The following is a 17,445-nucleotide window of genomic DNA, read 5'->3' on the forward strand; positions in this document are numbered from 1 at the left end:
TTGGACTGCTCACTGTTTACTCTGTTTTGGCCTTGTGCTCTGCATGTGGATCTTATATACCAGCAGCTTTGTGCACAAGCTGTTGAACTTCACTGGGAAGGTTTAATATTATAGAGGTTTGTGACCTTTAACCTGTTCCATTGGGAAGTTTTGTGTGTTGGATTTAAAATGAATGATTACAAGAAAATAATAATACATAAATAAATATTAACAGAACAGTTTGGCCTGTTTCCACTGGATTAAAGAGGTGCACATCATATTTATCATGCTAAAATCTCCATTGTGACAGTTGGGCTTTCGCCACTAGATTAAAACTGAAATTTATTTTGATTACTTATGCTGACCCAAAGAACCTTTAAAGACTTAAAATATTAATCTTATTAAATGCACAGTGGTCCGAAACACTGGTTCTGAAACCAGTGTTATATCATATTGACTTGAAAATAAATAGTTGTAAATTACTGAGGAGAGCCTCCCATCTTTATTCTCTGAAACTTTTGACCCTTTCTCCAGTGTCACGCTCGAGATAGGATTTCCTTATTGGCTATGAACGCTGCGTCTTTTGTTTACACGAGAGTTGTGGGGAAAGATTTATTCCTCCCTGGCTTGCTAATCTTACTGGGTCCTGAGGTGGCGGCCTTCCAGAGAGATATTCATGGAAAATTGAATCTGGCTCCTGTTAACACATGATGTCAACATCTTCTGCAAGTTAAGATGCAGGTGTGACTGCGACTTTATTTAGCCTGCCTTTATTGAAAATGGTTGACGAAGAGTCAGGTGGCACAGAAGTCATATAATATCTTCCCTACACGGTCATTTCTTTGATGCATACCGTGATGCAAGTAGTTATTGTAGATGGAGTTGGTGTGTTGTACGGAGCGTGGTTACATGAAAGTGAAAAAATAAGACATGAAAAGAGGGGTATTGTAAAGCTTTCAATCCAGCTATAAACTGCAGCATATTGTCAGGAAGCAGCACTTCAGTAGGTCAATAAAACCTACCGACAGACTCGGAGCACAGAAATAGTGTAAACCACAACCATGCATGGCTACACGTCTTAAGGCTTCAACTACAAATGGCAACAAGCTGTAAGAGAAAGGATCCAGTCTGCCCCGAGATATTAATAAATGTTTGGTTAGGTTTTACACGCAAAAAGACAACTTGGTCAGGTTGAGGGAAGATATATTATCATGGTTTTACTGACCCATCCATCCACCCCGACCTCTATATTAATGCCAACTGACTTGCAGGCTATGGTTTAGTCATATGAGATGTTAATATATGATATATGATGGTGGTATTGGTGGTTTTATCAGCATTGTATTATTAGGAGCTGGGAAATCAAATCTAAATTCACCATTACACTTATGGTAGTTTTATTTTAAAGTTAAGTTTAAACTGCTCTTACATTATTGGTTAGTTTTAATGCAAACCGTCTTTGAACAGGATGCGGTTGGGCATGGATTGTCGTGTACTTAAAAAAAAAAAAAAAAAAAAACAACGATCGTTATTCCTTGAACTCCTGGAGTGGCTGGCTGTTAGAGCTATTCAGCAGATCGGTACGACACTAAAACGTATCCGTTTTGCTTTGAAAGAGGTCCAGGATGTCAACTCTATGGAAAGCAGTGGTCATGTGGAGTTTGTGCATTAAGCCTCACTGAGACTTAGATTAGAGGAGCTCACTTTACCTTTCACATGCTCTTCCTCTTTCTATACATAACACAGGTACACACTGAAACTTAAGATAGGGATGACTTTTCTCACAAAGTGCTCCTTCTGTAGTCGACCTTGTGCCTTAGTGACATTTCTTCAGAACTGTAACAGTCATTACGTTCGGTTACAGTGCAGAATAATGATGCTACATCCAGAGAGTAGGTAGCCGTAGAGTCATGAAAGTCACTGAGGAGGGCAGTAATCATGTGAAAAACTTTTACATCCGTATTTGTGAATGGCCCTTTCCTCTCTCCTTCCCAACCCCCGTCCCTCCCCTCTCGTTCTTGTTCTCCCTCTTCCTCTTTATCTCCGGGTGAATCAGAGTAACATATGATTGTGCGGTTTGTGTGGGACAGTCTCAGGGGAGAGTTAAAGGGGGGGGGGGGGCTGAAAGTACATTCACAGGCTAAATTAGGGGAGAATGGAAAACCTTTTAGACTTTCTCCTCTTTTTCTGTACCCGCTTTCTGTTGCCTCGTCCTCGCTCCCTTCCAGACCGCTGCGTTTTTCCTCCCTCGCTGTTGTAATCTCCTCCACCTCCTTCTCCTCCTCTCTTTTCACTCTCCTTTCTCTCTCTGTCACCCCATGGCCATCACCCCTACCAGACAAAGCACTCTGTGGTATCATTAGCTGCCCACTCTTTACCGAACATTTTTCAGGGCTTGAGGATGGCCTCGCACATGAATAATTTCAAAGATTTCCACAGGGCTCATTAAAGGCTTGGGACACTTGAGATGTTGGTGAAGATAATACTCGATATTCACCAAGGAATGTCCCTCAGAAAACCACAAGGCTATTTCAAGGCTATTTTTCCTATCCACTGACTACACTTCTACAACTTCCCTCTATCTTTTACCTAACTTATTGTTCTTACGTGTTTAGTTAATTACTACATGTTCGGGAGACAAGCTGTGCTTTAAAAAATCTGCGCCAATTAATTGCTGTCATTTTGTTTTTTCCCAAGTCTCTGTAATCTGCATCTGCACCTCTTTTTAATTTATCCAAAATCGCTCATGCAGCTTTTTAAGCTTGCGATGAGAAGCTTTAGATCGGTGTGTTGAATTTACCTGTCGAATTATACTGAATGAAGAACAAACACTGGCAAGGAAGCAAGTCATAAAACATTTGAGTGTCTCCGACGTGTGAGTGGAAGCAAAAGACAGTTTTCTCACTTCATAACAATGATCACCCAAACCAGAGATTGGACTTGACGTGCGACATAACGAGACTTCATCTCCCCATTTACCAATTATGTTTACAGGCGAAGGACGACAAAACAAAAACTCTGTCTGCTCATGTCACTCGCAGGGAGCGGAGAGTTCATGAATATTAACAATAGTTGCGCCCCGGACCATGTGTCCCTCTGCATTACTGTGCTTGTCATCTATTGTTAGCTCTTGAGAAGTCTCTGTGTAAATGCGTCTGACACTGCTGTCTGATGGGAAAGATGGGAAGGAAGGGTGAGGTGAGCTAAAAAGAGGCCAGAGAGGTTAGATTTTCTGGCTGGCGTCTCAGAATAAATGAAGAATGGGTAGTTTTATTGCCAGGACGTATCCCTTTGCGAGTATTGTGTGTTGTGGCTGCTGCTAACCCTCTTCTCCTCTCTTCAAGATGCAGATGTATGAGCACTTAGTTTACCATGCATCCAAGACAACATAAGTGTAGGAGGGCCCTGCCACCTACTGACCACATTTCACATTCTTAAACCAGACCCTGACCCCTATGTTGCTCTTAATGAGGAGGCTGTTGTTTGTGTGTGCATAGGAGAATGAAAGGCTTAGTGAAGTACAAAGTTGTGCAGTCAGTTGGTGCACCACTATGGTTTAGACTGAAAACCATAATTTCTTATGTAGCACCATCAAAACTATAGTTTCTAAAAATGTATATGTGCCATCGATCTACTGTTTTTATCTTTGTTATAAATATATAAAGTGATTTGTTCATAGCCCATCACTTTGGAGCAGACGGTTGTAGCTAGCTCTTCTTGCCGTCACAGTTCTCTGTTTGAAAAGTAAAAAACGTTCACCGCTGCTGTTCCGTCTGGTCTCACCCAATGCTCCAAGCCTGCTATCAGTATTTGATTGACGGAACCAAACTTGTGGACTGGGTTTCCCCGTGGTAAACGTTTGGTTTGTAGGAACCAAAGTTGTGTACTGTGTTTTCCTGCGGTAAACATTTGGGGAGCTTTTTGTTTACTGTCAAGTCAACCGTATCAGATGCTCCCATTGGTTGTCGACTCAACTGCGTTGCTTCAAAGTTGAGATTAGTTCAACTTGTTGCCCGGCCACTTCGTATTGCCCTTTACTTTGCTTTGATTGATCTATTTAATATCCGCTGAACTAACTTTTCAACCTTTCCAAGCTCAGTGGGTCTGCTCTGCACAGGTTTGACTCTGATCCAGTACTTTTGTTGTCATCTGAACTCTCTCATTACTTGCACGGTGTCACCTCCAAAGAGTCGTGCAGTTATGAACCTGCATAATGATCTTCCGCTGTTTTGAATTTTAAGTGCAGCTCGAGCTGTGACCCTGAACTTGGCCCTTAGACCCATCCTGTGTGTTCAGTGGCTTGGAAGACACCTCCTCCTTTGATAGCTGTTTATTCAGGTCAGAAAGGGAGAGAGAGAGATCCCACACTACTAAAAACCAGATTGGCCTCGTCTGGCTCCTAGACAAGCTTTTCAAACTCTTCTTTCACTCCACTCCCTAAGACATGCTTTCTTCTCTCCTTTTCTTCTCTCCCTCTAATCTGTCCTTCTGCCTATTTAGAGGTGAACAGCTCAGCGTGAATGAGAGAGAAAGTGTTTTTGTGTGCTTGACGGGTAACCCTCGCCCTTTTGAAAAGGCAAACAGGGAAAAGCTGCCATTACTACCGGAATGAAGGGATCTCGAGACAACGGCCTTTTCTGCCACTTTATTAACACCGCCGAGGCTAGTGCAGCCTTGCTCCTCCGTCACCTCGCTCTTTCTCTGTCGCTTCTCTGTCCATGTTTCATTCCATGAGCCAGACATCCGAATGATTAAAAGAAAAAGAAGCAAGCTGGGAATTAATGGGGCTGCTAGGGGTCAGACTGGCCACTGTTTTAATTCAACGGGCTTTTTCCTGCCCCAGTGCCGACGTGTTTGTTGTTATTATTTTGCCGATTACCGCCGCTTTCCCAGGCATACTGATATTGAAAACAAAAACAGCAAGAGTAATGTTTGGATAACTGTAAGAGGAGTGCAGATTGTTCGGCGTTCGCAGACCTGCGAATTTCCGTACTGTGTGGTTAGAGGTGAGTGGGAGCAGCTGAGAGGAAAAGCAGAGGAAATATGGAAGTTGGAAACATAACAAACAAGCATAATGTCTGGACGGAGATTGCGTAGTATGGGAGCGTTTGTTAAGCGTCTGATGAGGTATAAAGTTTGAGGGATGTGTGTGAGTCACCATTCAATACCTCTGTCTTTTCTCTGGGAGGTCATTAAAATTTGTTAGATCTAAAAGCCATAAGCAATCAGAAACATTTCCGTTTGCTGTATACATGTGGTCTGGGGTCTAAGTCTACCCTCCCCACAACTCCGATTAAAAGTCCTGCCTTTCACACGCTTATTCGTACATGTCGCACTTGGGCCACCTACATTAGTCACTGCAGAGTATATTTGCAAAAGACTATAGCACCTCCAGCAACCTCATAGTGTGGACTCAGGAAGCAAACTGGCCTTATCGGGGGCAGACACACAAAGCTGTCCTGGCTGTAGGGTGGCGAGGTATGCGTAAGTGCATGTGTGCATGCGCATGTGTGTGTATTCGTGTGAAGGGGGGTGGTGGCGGAGGGAGGCACTTCCTCCCATTCTTCTGCTGTTGAAGAGTTCCCATGAGCGCCCCTGCCAGGAGCTACAGTGTGGCCTGAGCAGGCCCCAGCGCCAGTCTCGCCTACATGACGCCGCCACACACTCACACAGCTGATCTCAGGCACTACTGCAACTTCTGCTGTTCAGGCCACAGAGCAAGGAGCTGGACGTCGGTGACGGGACGGAGCAAATGCAAGAAGGGGGGAGAGAGAAGATAAGAGACAGAAGACGAGGAGATTTAACTGAAGTTTCAAGGCATGGAAAGGGACTTGTGAAGCTGAGGCTGTGATTGAAATGAAAGGTACAGACTAAAAACATTGATGACTGGAGTCATCACAAACAGACCTTGAATGGAAAAAGTGCAACTGGATGTCAGTGGAAGTGTGAATTTTTCGAGGAAGGAGAAGAGAATTGAATCGAGACTCATTTGGGAGAAAGCTGATGCAAAGAGAAGAGCGGTTTGACTGAAAACAAATCTCCACGGACCCTTTTGTGTTAAACTCGACAGATTGCCTTTTGTTTTCCTGCAAGGCGAGAAACAATATTATAACCCGGAGCCACCTCAGCTGGACTAGCACCTGCAAGACCAAAGCCGTCTCAGCCAATCTCTGGGCAGCTGTCACTGTGGAAATGATCCACAACACTCTGAAGTCCACCCAGCCGCCGGAGCACAGCCCCAGGAGAACGCACTCAGCCGCGCAGAGGAAGCTGTGGCGATACTCGGGCTGTCGAGGAGCAGGCCAGGTGGAAACCCAGCGTCGTAGCGTGTGTGTGTTGTCTGCGGACTTGAACACAGGGGAGGGAGGAGGAAGAGGAGGAGGAGGTGGTGGTGGCGGTGGAGTGATGCACACGATCCACGGGCTGTGCCACCTCTGCATCGGATGTAGGCTGCCTCAGGTGTGTCTGTGGGACAGGAGAGGGGTCTCTTGATCTTAATTTATTTGCAAAAGATAAAATAAGTTCCATAATTTCCATCGTACATATAGTATATAAAGAAATTAAGCTGTGTTATGTGTGTTTACACACTACTGGATTCTGAAAACGCAGTTTCAGCTGCATGTCCGACACACCTGGAAAGGAATAACTGCCTCTGAGTGATCACAAAACACATTAGAGATGTGTGTTTCCTGCTCTCTGTCCTTTACATTATTTATCCTTCACATAGAGAAAAGAAGGATGGATGGATGCACATTTGAATTCCAGATTTAATCAGAAGAAATCACATGCGCTCAGATTATAATTTCATTGACAGCATGAGACTTAAGATGACTACTACAATTACACCTTGGGAATATAACACTAAGCTTACACGACAAGAATACAGCACAGCATCTTAGTCAGATGTGTTTGCGCGGTCCGAGTCTCTGGACATACTGACCTAGATAACACCGTCAAATCACATATCGGTTGTACGGTTGGTAGATTTTATTTCGTCTGTGTGCACCTGTAAACAGTTAGTGTTAGCTCTCCTGCACTGTTAGACAGTAGACAAGTCCGCCCATTCTTTCTTCCTTTTTAAATTCGTGACAAGAAAGTTTAAAATCCTATCCTTCAGTCGTTTCAGATCTTTGTACGATTTGAATTATTAATCCATCACTATGACTCTCCTCACACAATTTAAATGTTTAATACACGCTGGCAACCTTTTGGAACCTCAGATTCATTTATCTTAATTTGTTCCAGTAATGCATCTTATGACTGATGCCTTGGCAAGCAATTACTTAAAGAACTACCATCCTGATCTGTTGGATTACACCCAGGCCGGTCTCTTCTTTTTTGTTTCCATTTGAAAATAATCCCTAGTAATGAATAATTTTGGAAGGGGCCAGTGAGCTGCTTTTCCCATGCAGACCAGAGGTAGTCCAAGGGCCTGGACTCCACAATTGCGCTTGCAAATTGAATTAGTGCCGTTAAGGCTCTGGGTTTTTGGGGATGACTCAGTCCAAATCAGGCGGCTCAGAGAATTCCCTCAAAAAGGACACGACGTCTGAAAAAGCGTTTGGATAAAAAGGCACAGACCGATAAATGAGGCACCCAGCTCTGCCTCACTGCTGTCCATTTTCATTCGTCATTGCTTTTCTGTGATTTAGGCTAGAATTTCAGAATGTTTTATGACCGTTTCTTGTTTGCCTTTCTTAATTCCAGTGAAATGATTTGTTTCATGCCATCTGTTCCTCTATTTGTCCTTGTCATCTGCTCGTTCCCACTGCCCTCGTTTACCACTATTCAATCCGTATTTTATGTGTTTTATCCCTGTTCATCATCTATTCGCCTCTCTCGCTTTCTGTATCGCTTTTAATATTCTTCCTTTTAGCCACAGTAAGAAACCTTTTCATAAAGGTTGCCCTGACATACTACATTATAGTTATAATTACACTGTGTATTGGATTTCCTATGGACATTGTCACCAAGTATTATGAAAACAACAACTAAAAGAACAAGTTTTAGACACAACCATCGGTGCGTAAAAAAATGTAGGAGAATTATTTTTTTTGCAGGTCAAAAAGTCAGCTGTCTTTCTCTGTTAAATTATTTCTGTTGCAGGCTGAGTTGGTACGTAGACAGAAATAGAGACAAGTTCAAGAGCCTGAAGGTCCGAGAAATATGGAAGAAGAACTGTTGCCTTTAACAGTGTGACACAGGCCGCATTAAAATCAGTGGACTATGAGAAACGGGCAATTCTACCCGACATTTTAGGGTCACGGCGAGCTTCGGGGCTCCTGAATAATCACCGTATTCCTCCATGTTGCCGGTTCGCACTCAAGGGCAGGCTTTGTAGCTTGGCCGGACATACGTGTAGTTTTTGTGCTCCGCTGAAGAAATAAAAAAGCGAGACAGAGGGAAAGCAGGGATGTCTGTGTGCTTTGGGCCCCCGGTTGTCAGCAGATGAGATGGAAAGTGAGATGTTTTGGATGGGACTTTGTTGACTTTGGCACAAACTTTCGGGAGCAGGTACTGAATGTTTGACGACGCAAGAGAAACAGAGACAATGGGAAAGGGCCGTCAGCACTGTCCCTGTGTGGGCACGATAAAGTTGAGCAGATAATAAAAAAAATATGCCTTTATGTTGCGTTTTGTAATAACGGATCAAAATTCACTCATCGTTGAACACAAATACACACACATACAGCTAGTAACAGTATTTAGTAACAGGGGCATGACAACTGTACACTTTCTGAGTATATATATATATATATATATATATATATGATTTTAAAGGCAGTTTTTTGTATATCATTACCCAACTACTGGAGGAAGAATGTCTTTCCTTTTTATCTCTGGAGTTGTTTTTCCCACCCACTCAGCTAATTGGGTTGACCAGGAAATTGCTGTCAAGACACTTTTAATAGGAAGTAGAAGAAGAATACAAATCCACTTAATCTTCTTATAGGAAGGAAGTTGATTATTTTGCCAGCGCGCTACTTTTGGTTCCTTGGGTAGTTGGGTGGGGGTGAGAGAGAGAGACGGAGAGTGAGTTCCTATCTCCATATCACAAAATGAATGTGTGTGTGTGTGTTTGCAGGTGACTATCCTTCGAGGAAAGGATGGATATGGATTCACCATCTGCTCGGATTCCCCTGTGAGAGTGCAGGCTGTTGATCCAGGCAAGTTTTGCATGTTCATGTCAGTCTGTAGCAGGGGTTATTGTTTCAAAATGTTTTGCACGATCTCTGTCTTTAGATCTACATTTCTTATTTGTGATGGAATAGTCTAATTTAAAACAGCTATTGTATACAGAGTGAAAACAGTATAACAATTAATTGATATTTTAATGTGTTTTTAATGACTTTAACGTTGCTACGATAATGGATGCCTTTGTTTGAGCTAAGTTTGGCATCTCATTTTGGCTTTACTGAACAGGAGATAAACAGGAAATGTGGGGAATTGGAGCAGGGGCCTTACATGCTGCAAAGGTCCGGCTATGGCATTTTGGCCCACATGTTGTGCACCCTGACCACTCGGATATTAGGTCACCCCTGAGTTTTGAGTGCCTCAGTTAGCCGGGAAATTTTTTCTGTCAAGCTCCTGTGTTGGCTGGTGTCATCCGAGTTGTTATGATAAATCTCTTGCTAATAAGAATGGAGAGGACAACAAAGCATCTGTTTGATCTGTTTTGATTGTTTCTTCTGTGCAGTAATTTATCATTCTGCACCTCCAATGCTAAAGACTAATTACATAAAAGAGCTATAACCCTGAATAGCATGCTTGCTGCTTGAAATATGATGCTAAATCTTTCTGTCTCTTCACTCTGCCAGGGGGTCCAGCAGATCTGGCTGGTCTGCAGCAGCTGGACACTCTCCTGCAGCTAAATGGTCAGCCTGTGGAGCAGTGGAAATGTGTGGACTTAGCACATGCTATAAGGTAATGATTCCAGCACGCTAGATGATTAGGGCCCATTCACACCATTTTGATGGAGAAATGCTTTCACAGGCATGTTCACGACTCAGGCCTTAATGATTAGTAAGATTACTCTGAGACACTGTTATATATAGTCAGAAGGACGTACAAATTCAGTTTACAGTGAAAAGAGATGGGAATAGTTTTGTGACAAGATGTTAGTTGATGTCTCTGATCAGATTATCATCAGTCAAAAAGGGTTTTGATACCCAGTTTTCACATTGTGTTGTTTTATATCTGCTTTGAGAGTAAAACTGCACTTTTATGAAGCAATTCATTTTCATTATATACAAAGGAGTTTATTTTGACCAGATTAAGGGGAGGGAAAGGTAGGGGATGGGATAAAGGGGTCGAGGGGATGGGATGAAGGGGTCGAGGGGGTGGGATGAAGGGTTAGAGGGGATGGGATGACGGGGTCGAGGGGGTGGGATGAAGGGGTCGAGGGGATGGGATGAAGGGGTCGAGGGGATGGGATGAAGGAGGATAAAGAGACCGATAGTGGTCCTCTAATGTCCGGATGGAGAGATTCAGGGTGGGGCCGTATCTCCAGAAGCTTCGGCTCCGTGCCCTCCCGGTTCTTGCATTGAGATTGTAAAGGAGAAGAGAGAACAGAGAGGGTTGGGGTGGAGGGGTTTGAGAACTGAGCCAAATGGGTGAGGAGAGGTTAGATGTTAGAGAGGTTATATAACTTCATAAATGATGGTGTACATAGAAATTAAACCGACTGTGTTAATCATCTTTTCACTGTCTTGTTTTAGAAACAGCGCCAATGAAATCACAGTCGTGGTGTGGCGTACTGGCCCCTCAGCCAAGCCCAGTTTTGAGGGCCTCATCCACCGGCCCTCCTACAAGCCCTCCACGTCAAACTATGATGCACCCTCACCACCGACCCGCCGGCGGGCACCCGACGTTGGCACGAGTAAAACGCCCCCAGCCGTGCCGCCTCTCCCAGCCCACCACCGTGCCACTGCCGCCCGCAGGCTCCTGGTCAACGGCTCTGAAGCTGGCAATAGCAGCGCTTTAGGCATGGGGACCCTGGCGTGGGGGGCTCAGGGAGGGTCAGCCGAGGAGTTGGACGGGAAACCGCGACTCCTCCACCACCCTCACACAGCCACGATGAAAGGAACTAGGGTGAAGGCGTCGAATGGGGACAACTATATCATCCTGGCGCCAATCAACCCTGGAAGCCAGGTACCGCAAACTGGTGGTGGGCTGCATCTTCATCATCTTCTCCGTCCTCCTCATCTTCACCACGGTCATATGTTGGCTCATCCTAGATATGTCTCCTTACCCTACATCCCCGGTGCTGATAGATAGATGGACTGTATGTACAGTATGTCTGACCCATTTGGGTCACTGCTGTCTTGATGATTTGTACCTTAGGACATGTTTTCATCACACTGCATACTGTGCATATAGTTCACAATCATGTAGATATGGAGACCGAAGAGCTAAAGGAGACAAATAACATATGAAAATATTGCCGCAAATACATTATATGCCTGTACTATCTGATGCTTTGGCAATATTTGTTGCATTTCATTTCATTATACCAACAAAACACAGTTCATGATAGGAAAATAATGTACTTGACTTCATTTATTTTACAGATATCCTATAGATATATTATCTGTGTGCCATGAAATTACACGTCAGTACTTTAAAAAGTAATGGTTCTGCCACTTTAAGTAAAAAGAAAGAAGTCCGCTTCACATATTACAAGACTGGTCCATGGCATAATATGCAGTTTCTGTATAACATGCATGTACATGCGCAGCGCAACATGTATATGGCATTTTATACAGCTTGTTCTTTTTTTATTCAGAGATCTTGTATATGAGGTTAACGCGTTCATCATAAAAACAAAATAAAGCAAAGTCATTCAATCAAAAAGACTGATCTGAATTCCTCAGCTAACACTCCTATAACACCACAATACTAACCTGATTAGCCACCTCAGGGTAACAGCAGGGTTCAAGCAGCGTGCACTCTCTCTTTTACTGATTGCAATCTCGATATAGTTGATACCTGCTCAATAGCTCTAGCTAACTAAAACCGTTTGAAGTCACAGCTGATACTTAATTTAACTTCTTTTTTTTTCTCTGTGTGTCATGGCTTCTAAGTCTGTTTGTGACTTCAAACTGTGTGTGTGTGCCTTCCTGCTCCTCATGCAGAGCCCACGTTCATCTGTGTGCTTTTCAGGGTTAGTTTCAGTAAAGGGGGACGTGTCGGTGCTTGGCAAAAGAGGTGAAACATAAGATCAGATTGAATTTAGATGAAAGAACAGGGGTTATTTCAGAGTAAAGACGGATAGAATATTAAAAGAAAGAATGGATGGCTTCTGGAAAAAAGAGCCAGCTTAGTAAACCAACCTTCCCGTTCAAATAGCAGCAACGTCTGTCTCAGACAAAAGAGAAGGCAGGGATTTGGTGAGATTTTGTTACGGCCATTCTCGGCTAAATATACTGAAAAAGCCCTGTGGAAATGGGTCATGCTGGTGGCATCCCACATAGACACAATACCTTAGTTCACAAAGGGCTTTGAAAGACTGCACTACGGGAAATATTTATCCTGATAAACTGGCATAATATATGCTAATGATGTGGTTTTTTTTCCCCCACAATTTTTGGGACTCAACAAAACCACATCAGCCTGCTGTATTAATCTGAACATTGTGAGATAGATCAATGTGGTGTCAGATTCACATCTTTACTCCCTCAGTAGATCGGTAGATCGTAATATGCTTTGACAAGTAAAAGCATCATTGACTAATTCAAATGGGCTTGGATGAGTCCTGGAAAGTGAAGGTCTTGCAAGAAAACCCAGATGTCCAGCTCTGTCAATAAAAGACAAAAAAAACACATGGCATAGATACAGAGAAATGATGAGACTAGGACACACATATAATTCCAGTTGAATATCATACATTATATTGGTTCATATCAGAATTGCAAAAACAAATAAGGTCATTCATTATAGATGTAGTTTTTATTTTGATGAAACAAGCTTGCTCAATATTAATATTTCAACATTTCCTATTATTCTGCTTTCAGATCTTGAGGCCTGTTTACCAAGACAACCAGGGGACTTTAGGTAAGACGTGTGCAATGTTATTATACTCGTATTTGTTTTAGCCCGAAAGGCTTTTCTTTTTTTTGTTTGAGCTGACTTTAGGTATTTATTATTTTGGACGTGGCACGCCTAATTTCCTTTTCACTTCACATTTTCCAAGTGTTAAATTAATGAGCAGGATTGAATTCATTTAAGACTTCGGCAGTGGATGAAGAATACTTTGAATGTTTTAGTCTTCAACAGATAATTACATTTTTTATTCATTGCAATCTTTGGCTGTTAGCTCCCCTGTTATGCTAATCTAAGCATATTTAGCACTAGGGATGCACCGAATATTCGGCCACTGAAAATTTTCGGCCGAAAAAGTGCATTTTCGGTTTACGGGCGAAAGACTTTTATCACCGAAACAACACGGCCAAAACAGGATGTTGTGATGACACAAGCAAAAACCGCAGCCAGCACGGGCATGTCTGCCGTGTGGACGTATTTCAGTATATAAAATATTATACCCAGGGCGGCACAGTGGCGAGGTGGTTAGCACTGATGCCTCACAGCAAGAAGGTCACCGGTTCGAATCCATGGGCCGGCTGGCCTTTCTGTGTGGAGTTTGCATGTTCTCCCTGTGTCTGCGTGGGTTCTCTCCGGGTACTCCGGCTTCCTCCCACCAGCCAAAGACATGCTGGTTAGGTTAATTGGTGATTCTAAATTGGCCGTAGGTGTGCATGTGAGTGTGAAGGGTTGTCTGTCTCTGTGTTGGCCCTGCGATGGACTGGCGACCTGTCCAGGGTGTACCCCTGCCTCTCGCCCGATAACAGCTGGGATAGGCTCCAGCAGACCCCCGTGACCCTTAACAGGACTAAACGGGTATAGAAGATGGATGGATGGATGGATGGATGGAATATTATACCCACTGATAGTGATTTGCATTTAATATATCACCTGAACTCCAAACATCCAAGCAAGGAAGTTTCCCAGTGATCGTGCCAAGGCAAAAGGAGTGCCCAATACATTGATCACGATGACCGGTAGATCACGTAGACAGTGCGGGCAGATCGCGTGCCATTGGCTCTCGGCTCTCCATTTTCGGTTTTCGGTTTCGGCCAAGAATTTTCATTTCGGTGCATCCCTAATTAGCACACAGATCTGTTTATCTAGATTTACTCGACATGCTAAACAGCTCCAGAAATTACACTCAATCTGTATCTTTACACCCTCGATTTCTTTATTTCACAGCTGCCAGATTATACAAACAGACTTCTGTTCCACAGCCCCAGAACAGTGGTGGTAGTGGAGGTGGAGGTGGAGGTGGGGGTGCTTTTTCTGGAGGCATGAGTGGTGTTGGTGGAGGAGGTGGAGGAGGTGGAGGAGGTGGTGGCGGCGGCGGTGGTTTCTCCAGCCGTACCGGCTTCCTCCGTCGGTCGAACAACTCCAAGGTATCAAAGGGGTCGTCTACCTCCACCAATCCTGGCCTGGCCAACTACCAGCAGCAGAACGCCAATTTTGCCAACTACCAGAACTGCACGATCGTCCGCTCACACACGCCACACGCCAATTATGGATACGTCAAAGTGGCACCCAAGATTCTTATCTTCCCCATATTTGTTCAGGTAAGCCGGTGTGTATGTGCTGTGAGTGCGGACGCGTGGTTTCATTGTAAGATGTCGCACGTGAATGGCCTAGTGGGTTGCATTTGACAGCGTCTGTTTCTGAACAAACCTTCAAAATCTGGACCCTCCTCTCTGGCTCAGTAAGCAAGAGCAGCGGTGGTCGAGCAAACTGCAGAAAACGAAGAAAGCGGGGACTTGCTAGTGAGGGAAAAAAAACATTCATTCATCTTCTGTATCCGCTTAATGGCACCACACCACCCCTGGTCAACCCAGACCCCCGACTCCTTATATATCCTCTTTATACATATCATGTCCCGTGTTCGGCACAGGCTACTCACCCACTGACCAAATTTTCGACCCATTTTACCGCCTATTTTTCCTTATCTGTATGAAATAAAAATACAGACAGGATGTATTTCATGGCACACAAAAACCCCCATGTGGTCTTGAATTCTGAATGTGTAGTGGTTATGTGGTCATATGATGCTTTTCCTCTACATATGTGGCACAAAGTAAGTTGACATTTGAGTTTTGCATTTAGAAACCTGAGTTTTTCCACATGCAACACATTTAAAACAGGCAGATAGTTTATTTTGGATTTTTATATATATTTATGCTGTAGCACTTCAGTGTCTGTGAAGAGAGTCTTACGATCTAACCAACCAGCATGGGTATTTCCTAACCTTATCTTTTAGATAAAGAACAAGTAAATCAGCTGTATAAATCAAACTGAAAGGTTCATTTTAGCTCTGCTGGACATGATCAGCCTGCATCTCCAAAAGCTTTTGAAAAAAAGTGAATTATCACTGTAGTTTTTGCCTGGAATGATTATCAGAAAGAGTAATCATGTTCTCCTGAAAGGGCAGAAAGCTTCAGAGTCACGCAAGTCATGTTAAGTCATTTGTGATTGCCAAATAAATCCTCACTTCTGCATATGCACACGCACAGTACAGTAAAAATGAATAACATGCTTAAATAATGATTAAATAACCTTTAAAGACGACGTTGAGATGGAAAAAAGTGGCTTGCATCTTCGGCAACATGTGAAAAAAAACATCGCTGTCTTGGTCCCTTTTCGATTTCCACACTTTGGAAATGCTGAAACTCTAGTGCTACTTCCTACGAACTTATATAGAATGACACAGAAACGTGTAGCCCTGACTGTACATCGCATAGTATGCAAATGCTACACGTATACAGAAACTGAATCGACCCTTTGTCACACCCCAGACTGGAGAGGAAGTCCCCTCCTCCCACGTTGCCGCGCTGGTTCATTTTAAGTGTCAGTGTCTCGTCATGCTCGACCACACATGCTCACTTTCTTTCTGAACACACTCAATATCAGTTGTGTTTCCCACAGCAAAAAAAGTAGCACTATTCACGCTTTAAGCTGATCGATTGGATTTGGGAGCCAATATGGATTCGGTACTGCGACTAATGTTTTTTTTGGATTTTATCTTGAAAAACTCTTAACAATTGAGGAATATGTCTTTGTGGTGATCGTGTCGGTTAGAAACAAATTAGCTTCACTGCTGTGACATAATGTGTGTTTGCTCTCGTTTCTTTCCTCGTTAGCCTCTTGACCTGTGCAGCCGAACGCTCATCATATCCGAGGAGATGATACTACACGAGAGCAAGCACCACTCTCTCAAGGTGAGTGGCATCTGTGCAGTAATTATATCATGTGCAAATGTCTACCTCCATCCATTCTAGATGTATTAATGATTGCCTGTGTGTACAGTATGTTATGTTGGATGTCACATTGATCTAATATGAAAATTAAAAGCTGCAAATGTGTTTTTTAGAAGATGCAAGGCTAAATCTTGTTAATTCCTTCTAATTTGTCGGATACAATACGATTGAGGCTCTCTCGCCTCCTCCCCTCCTCCCCCTCCTTTTTGGCTTGTCACAACTGTTTATGTGGTTTGTTTACTTGGCCAAACAGGAAGTGACGTTCCACTGCCCCGATGCACGTCTTGAAGTCAGAGTGTGCCTTTTATAAAAAGAAAGAATAAGCACAAAGCAGCATCCTGTGAGGGCAGGAGGTGTCTGAACAACTCTCATGAATTTGTAACTTCTCTGAACTATCAGGTCCACGCAAGTCAAGGAATATGAATAATAGACGAGGGAGGAAAGTGCCAAGGATCTGACTGACAAAGAAATTCTGTTTCATGTATCAAAAGAAACTGTAGCTCCTCTGATATATTAATGATCCTTTCACAACGTCTTAGCTCACTGTAAAAAGAAAAATTATGTTGGCTCTTATAAAGTCTCTAACAAGTGCTTTAATATTGACAGTGTCAGAAACAGTCAGTAAAAGAAGGAACTACTTCAAAGAAACTATTGAGGACTGTATAGCACAGCTGAATCTGGCTATGTATTGTGATATACTGTATATAAAAGAGTAGCTACTGTTAGCTTCTCTCGTTAGCCACATTGATCTTATTATATTTGCTTTACCCTGTTAAATGTGGCAAGCATGGACCATGTTTAACATAATCCGTTTGGACTAGACCAAACATGGCAAGAGAGAAGAGCGCTTGTTTTTCACAGACACAGATCTTTAAAATGCCTTGTTAAATAATCTTGGCTACGCAGTGCAGCGAAGTGCAGCAGCTCCTGGCCTGGAAGTGTAACTCTGGACTGTCTCTTCTCTAGGGTCAGACACGAAAAACAAATACAGTACTTAGCAGTGAAAATGAATAACATGTCTAAAATTATGATTAAATAACGTTTGAAGACGATTGTGAGAAAAACGGGTTGCATCTTCAGCAACATGTTAAAAACCATCGCTTTTTTGGTCCCTTTTTGGTTTTCACATTTTGAA

The 17,445-nt window shown here is 43.2% G+C and overlaps 1 protein-coding gene across 3 annotated transcripts in view; it reads left to right on the top strand.

Moving 5' to 3' along the window:
• Window positions 1-17,445, top strand: part of rgs3a (regulator of G protein signaling 3a) — a 120,945-nt gene that overhangs the window by 23,598 nt on the left and 79,902 nt on the right. The window contains exons 1-7 of one of the 3 annotated variants that reach the window (XM_084572362.1): window positions 5,855-6,438; window positions 9,065-9,146; window positions 9,798-9,903; window positions 10,698-11,130; window positions 12,993-13,032; window positions 14,245-14,618; window positions 16,194-16,271. In XM_084572362.1, coding sequence (XP_084428488.1) covers window positions 6,172-6,438; window positions 9,065-9,146; window positions 9,798-9,903; window positions 10,698-11,130; window positions 12,993-13,032; window positions 14,245-14,618; window positions 16,194-16,271 — 1,380 coding nt within the window. In that variant the 5' untranslated portion in view covers window positions 5,855-6,171. Of the gene's footprint in view, window positions 1-5,854; window positions 6,439-9,064; window positions 9,147-9,797; window positions 9,904-10,697; window positions 11,131-12,992; window positions 13,033-14,244; window positions 14,619-15,817; window positions 16,044-16,193; window positions 16,272-17,445 lie in introns of those variants that run through there. The other 2 variants (XM_084572361.1, XM_084572359.1) reach the window with 2 other exon arrangements.

This window comes from Chelon labrosus, assembly GCF_963514085.1.
Source record: "Chelon labrosus genome assembly, chromosome: 22".
Classification (NCBI taxonomy): Eukaryota; Metazoa; Chordata; class Actinopteri; order Mugiliformes; family Mugilidae; genus Chelon; species Chelon labrosus.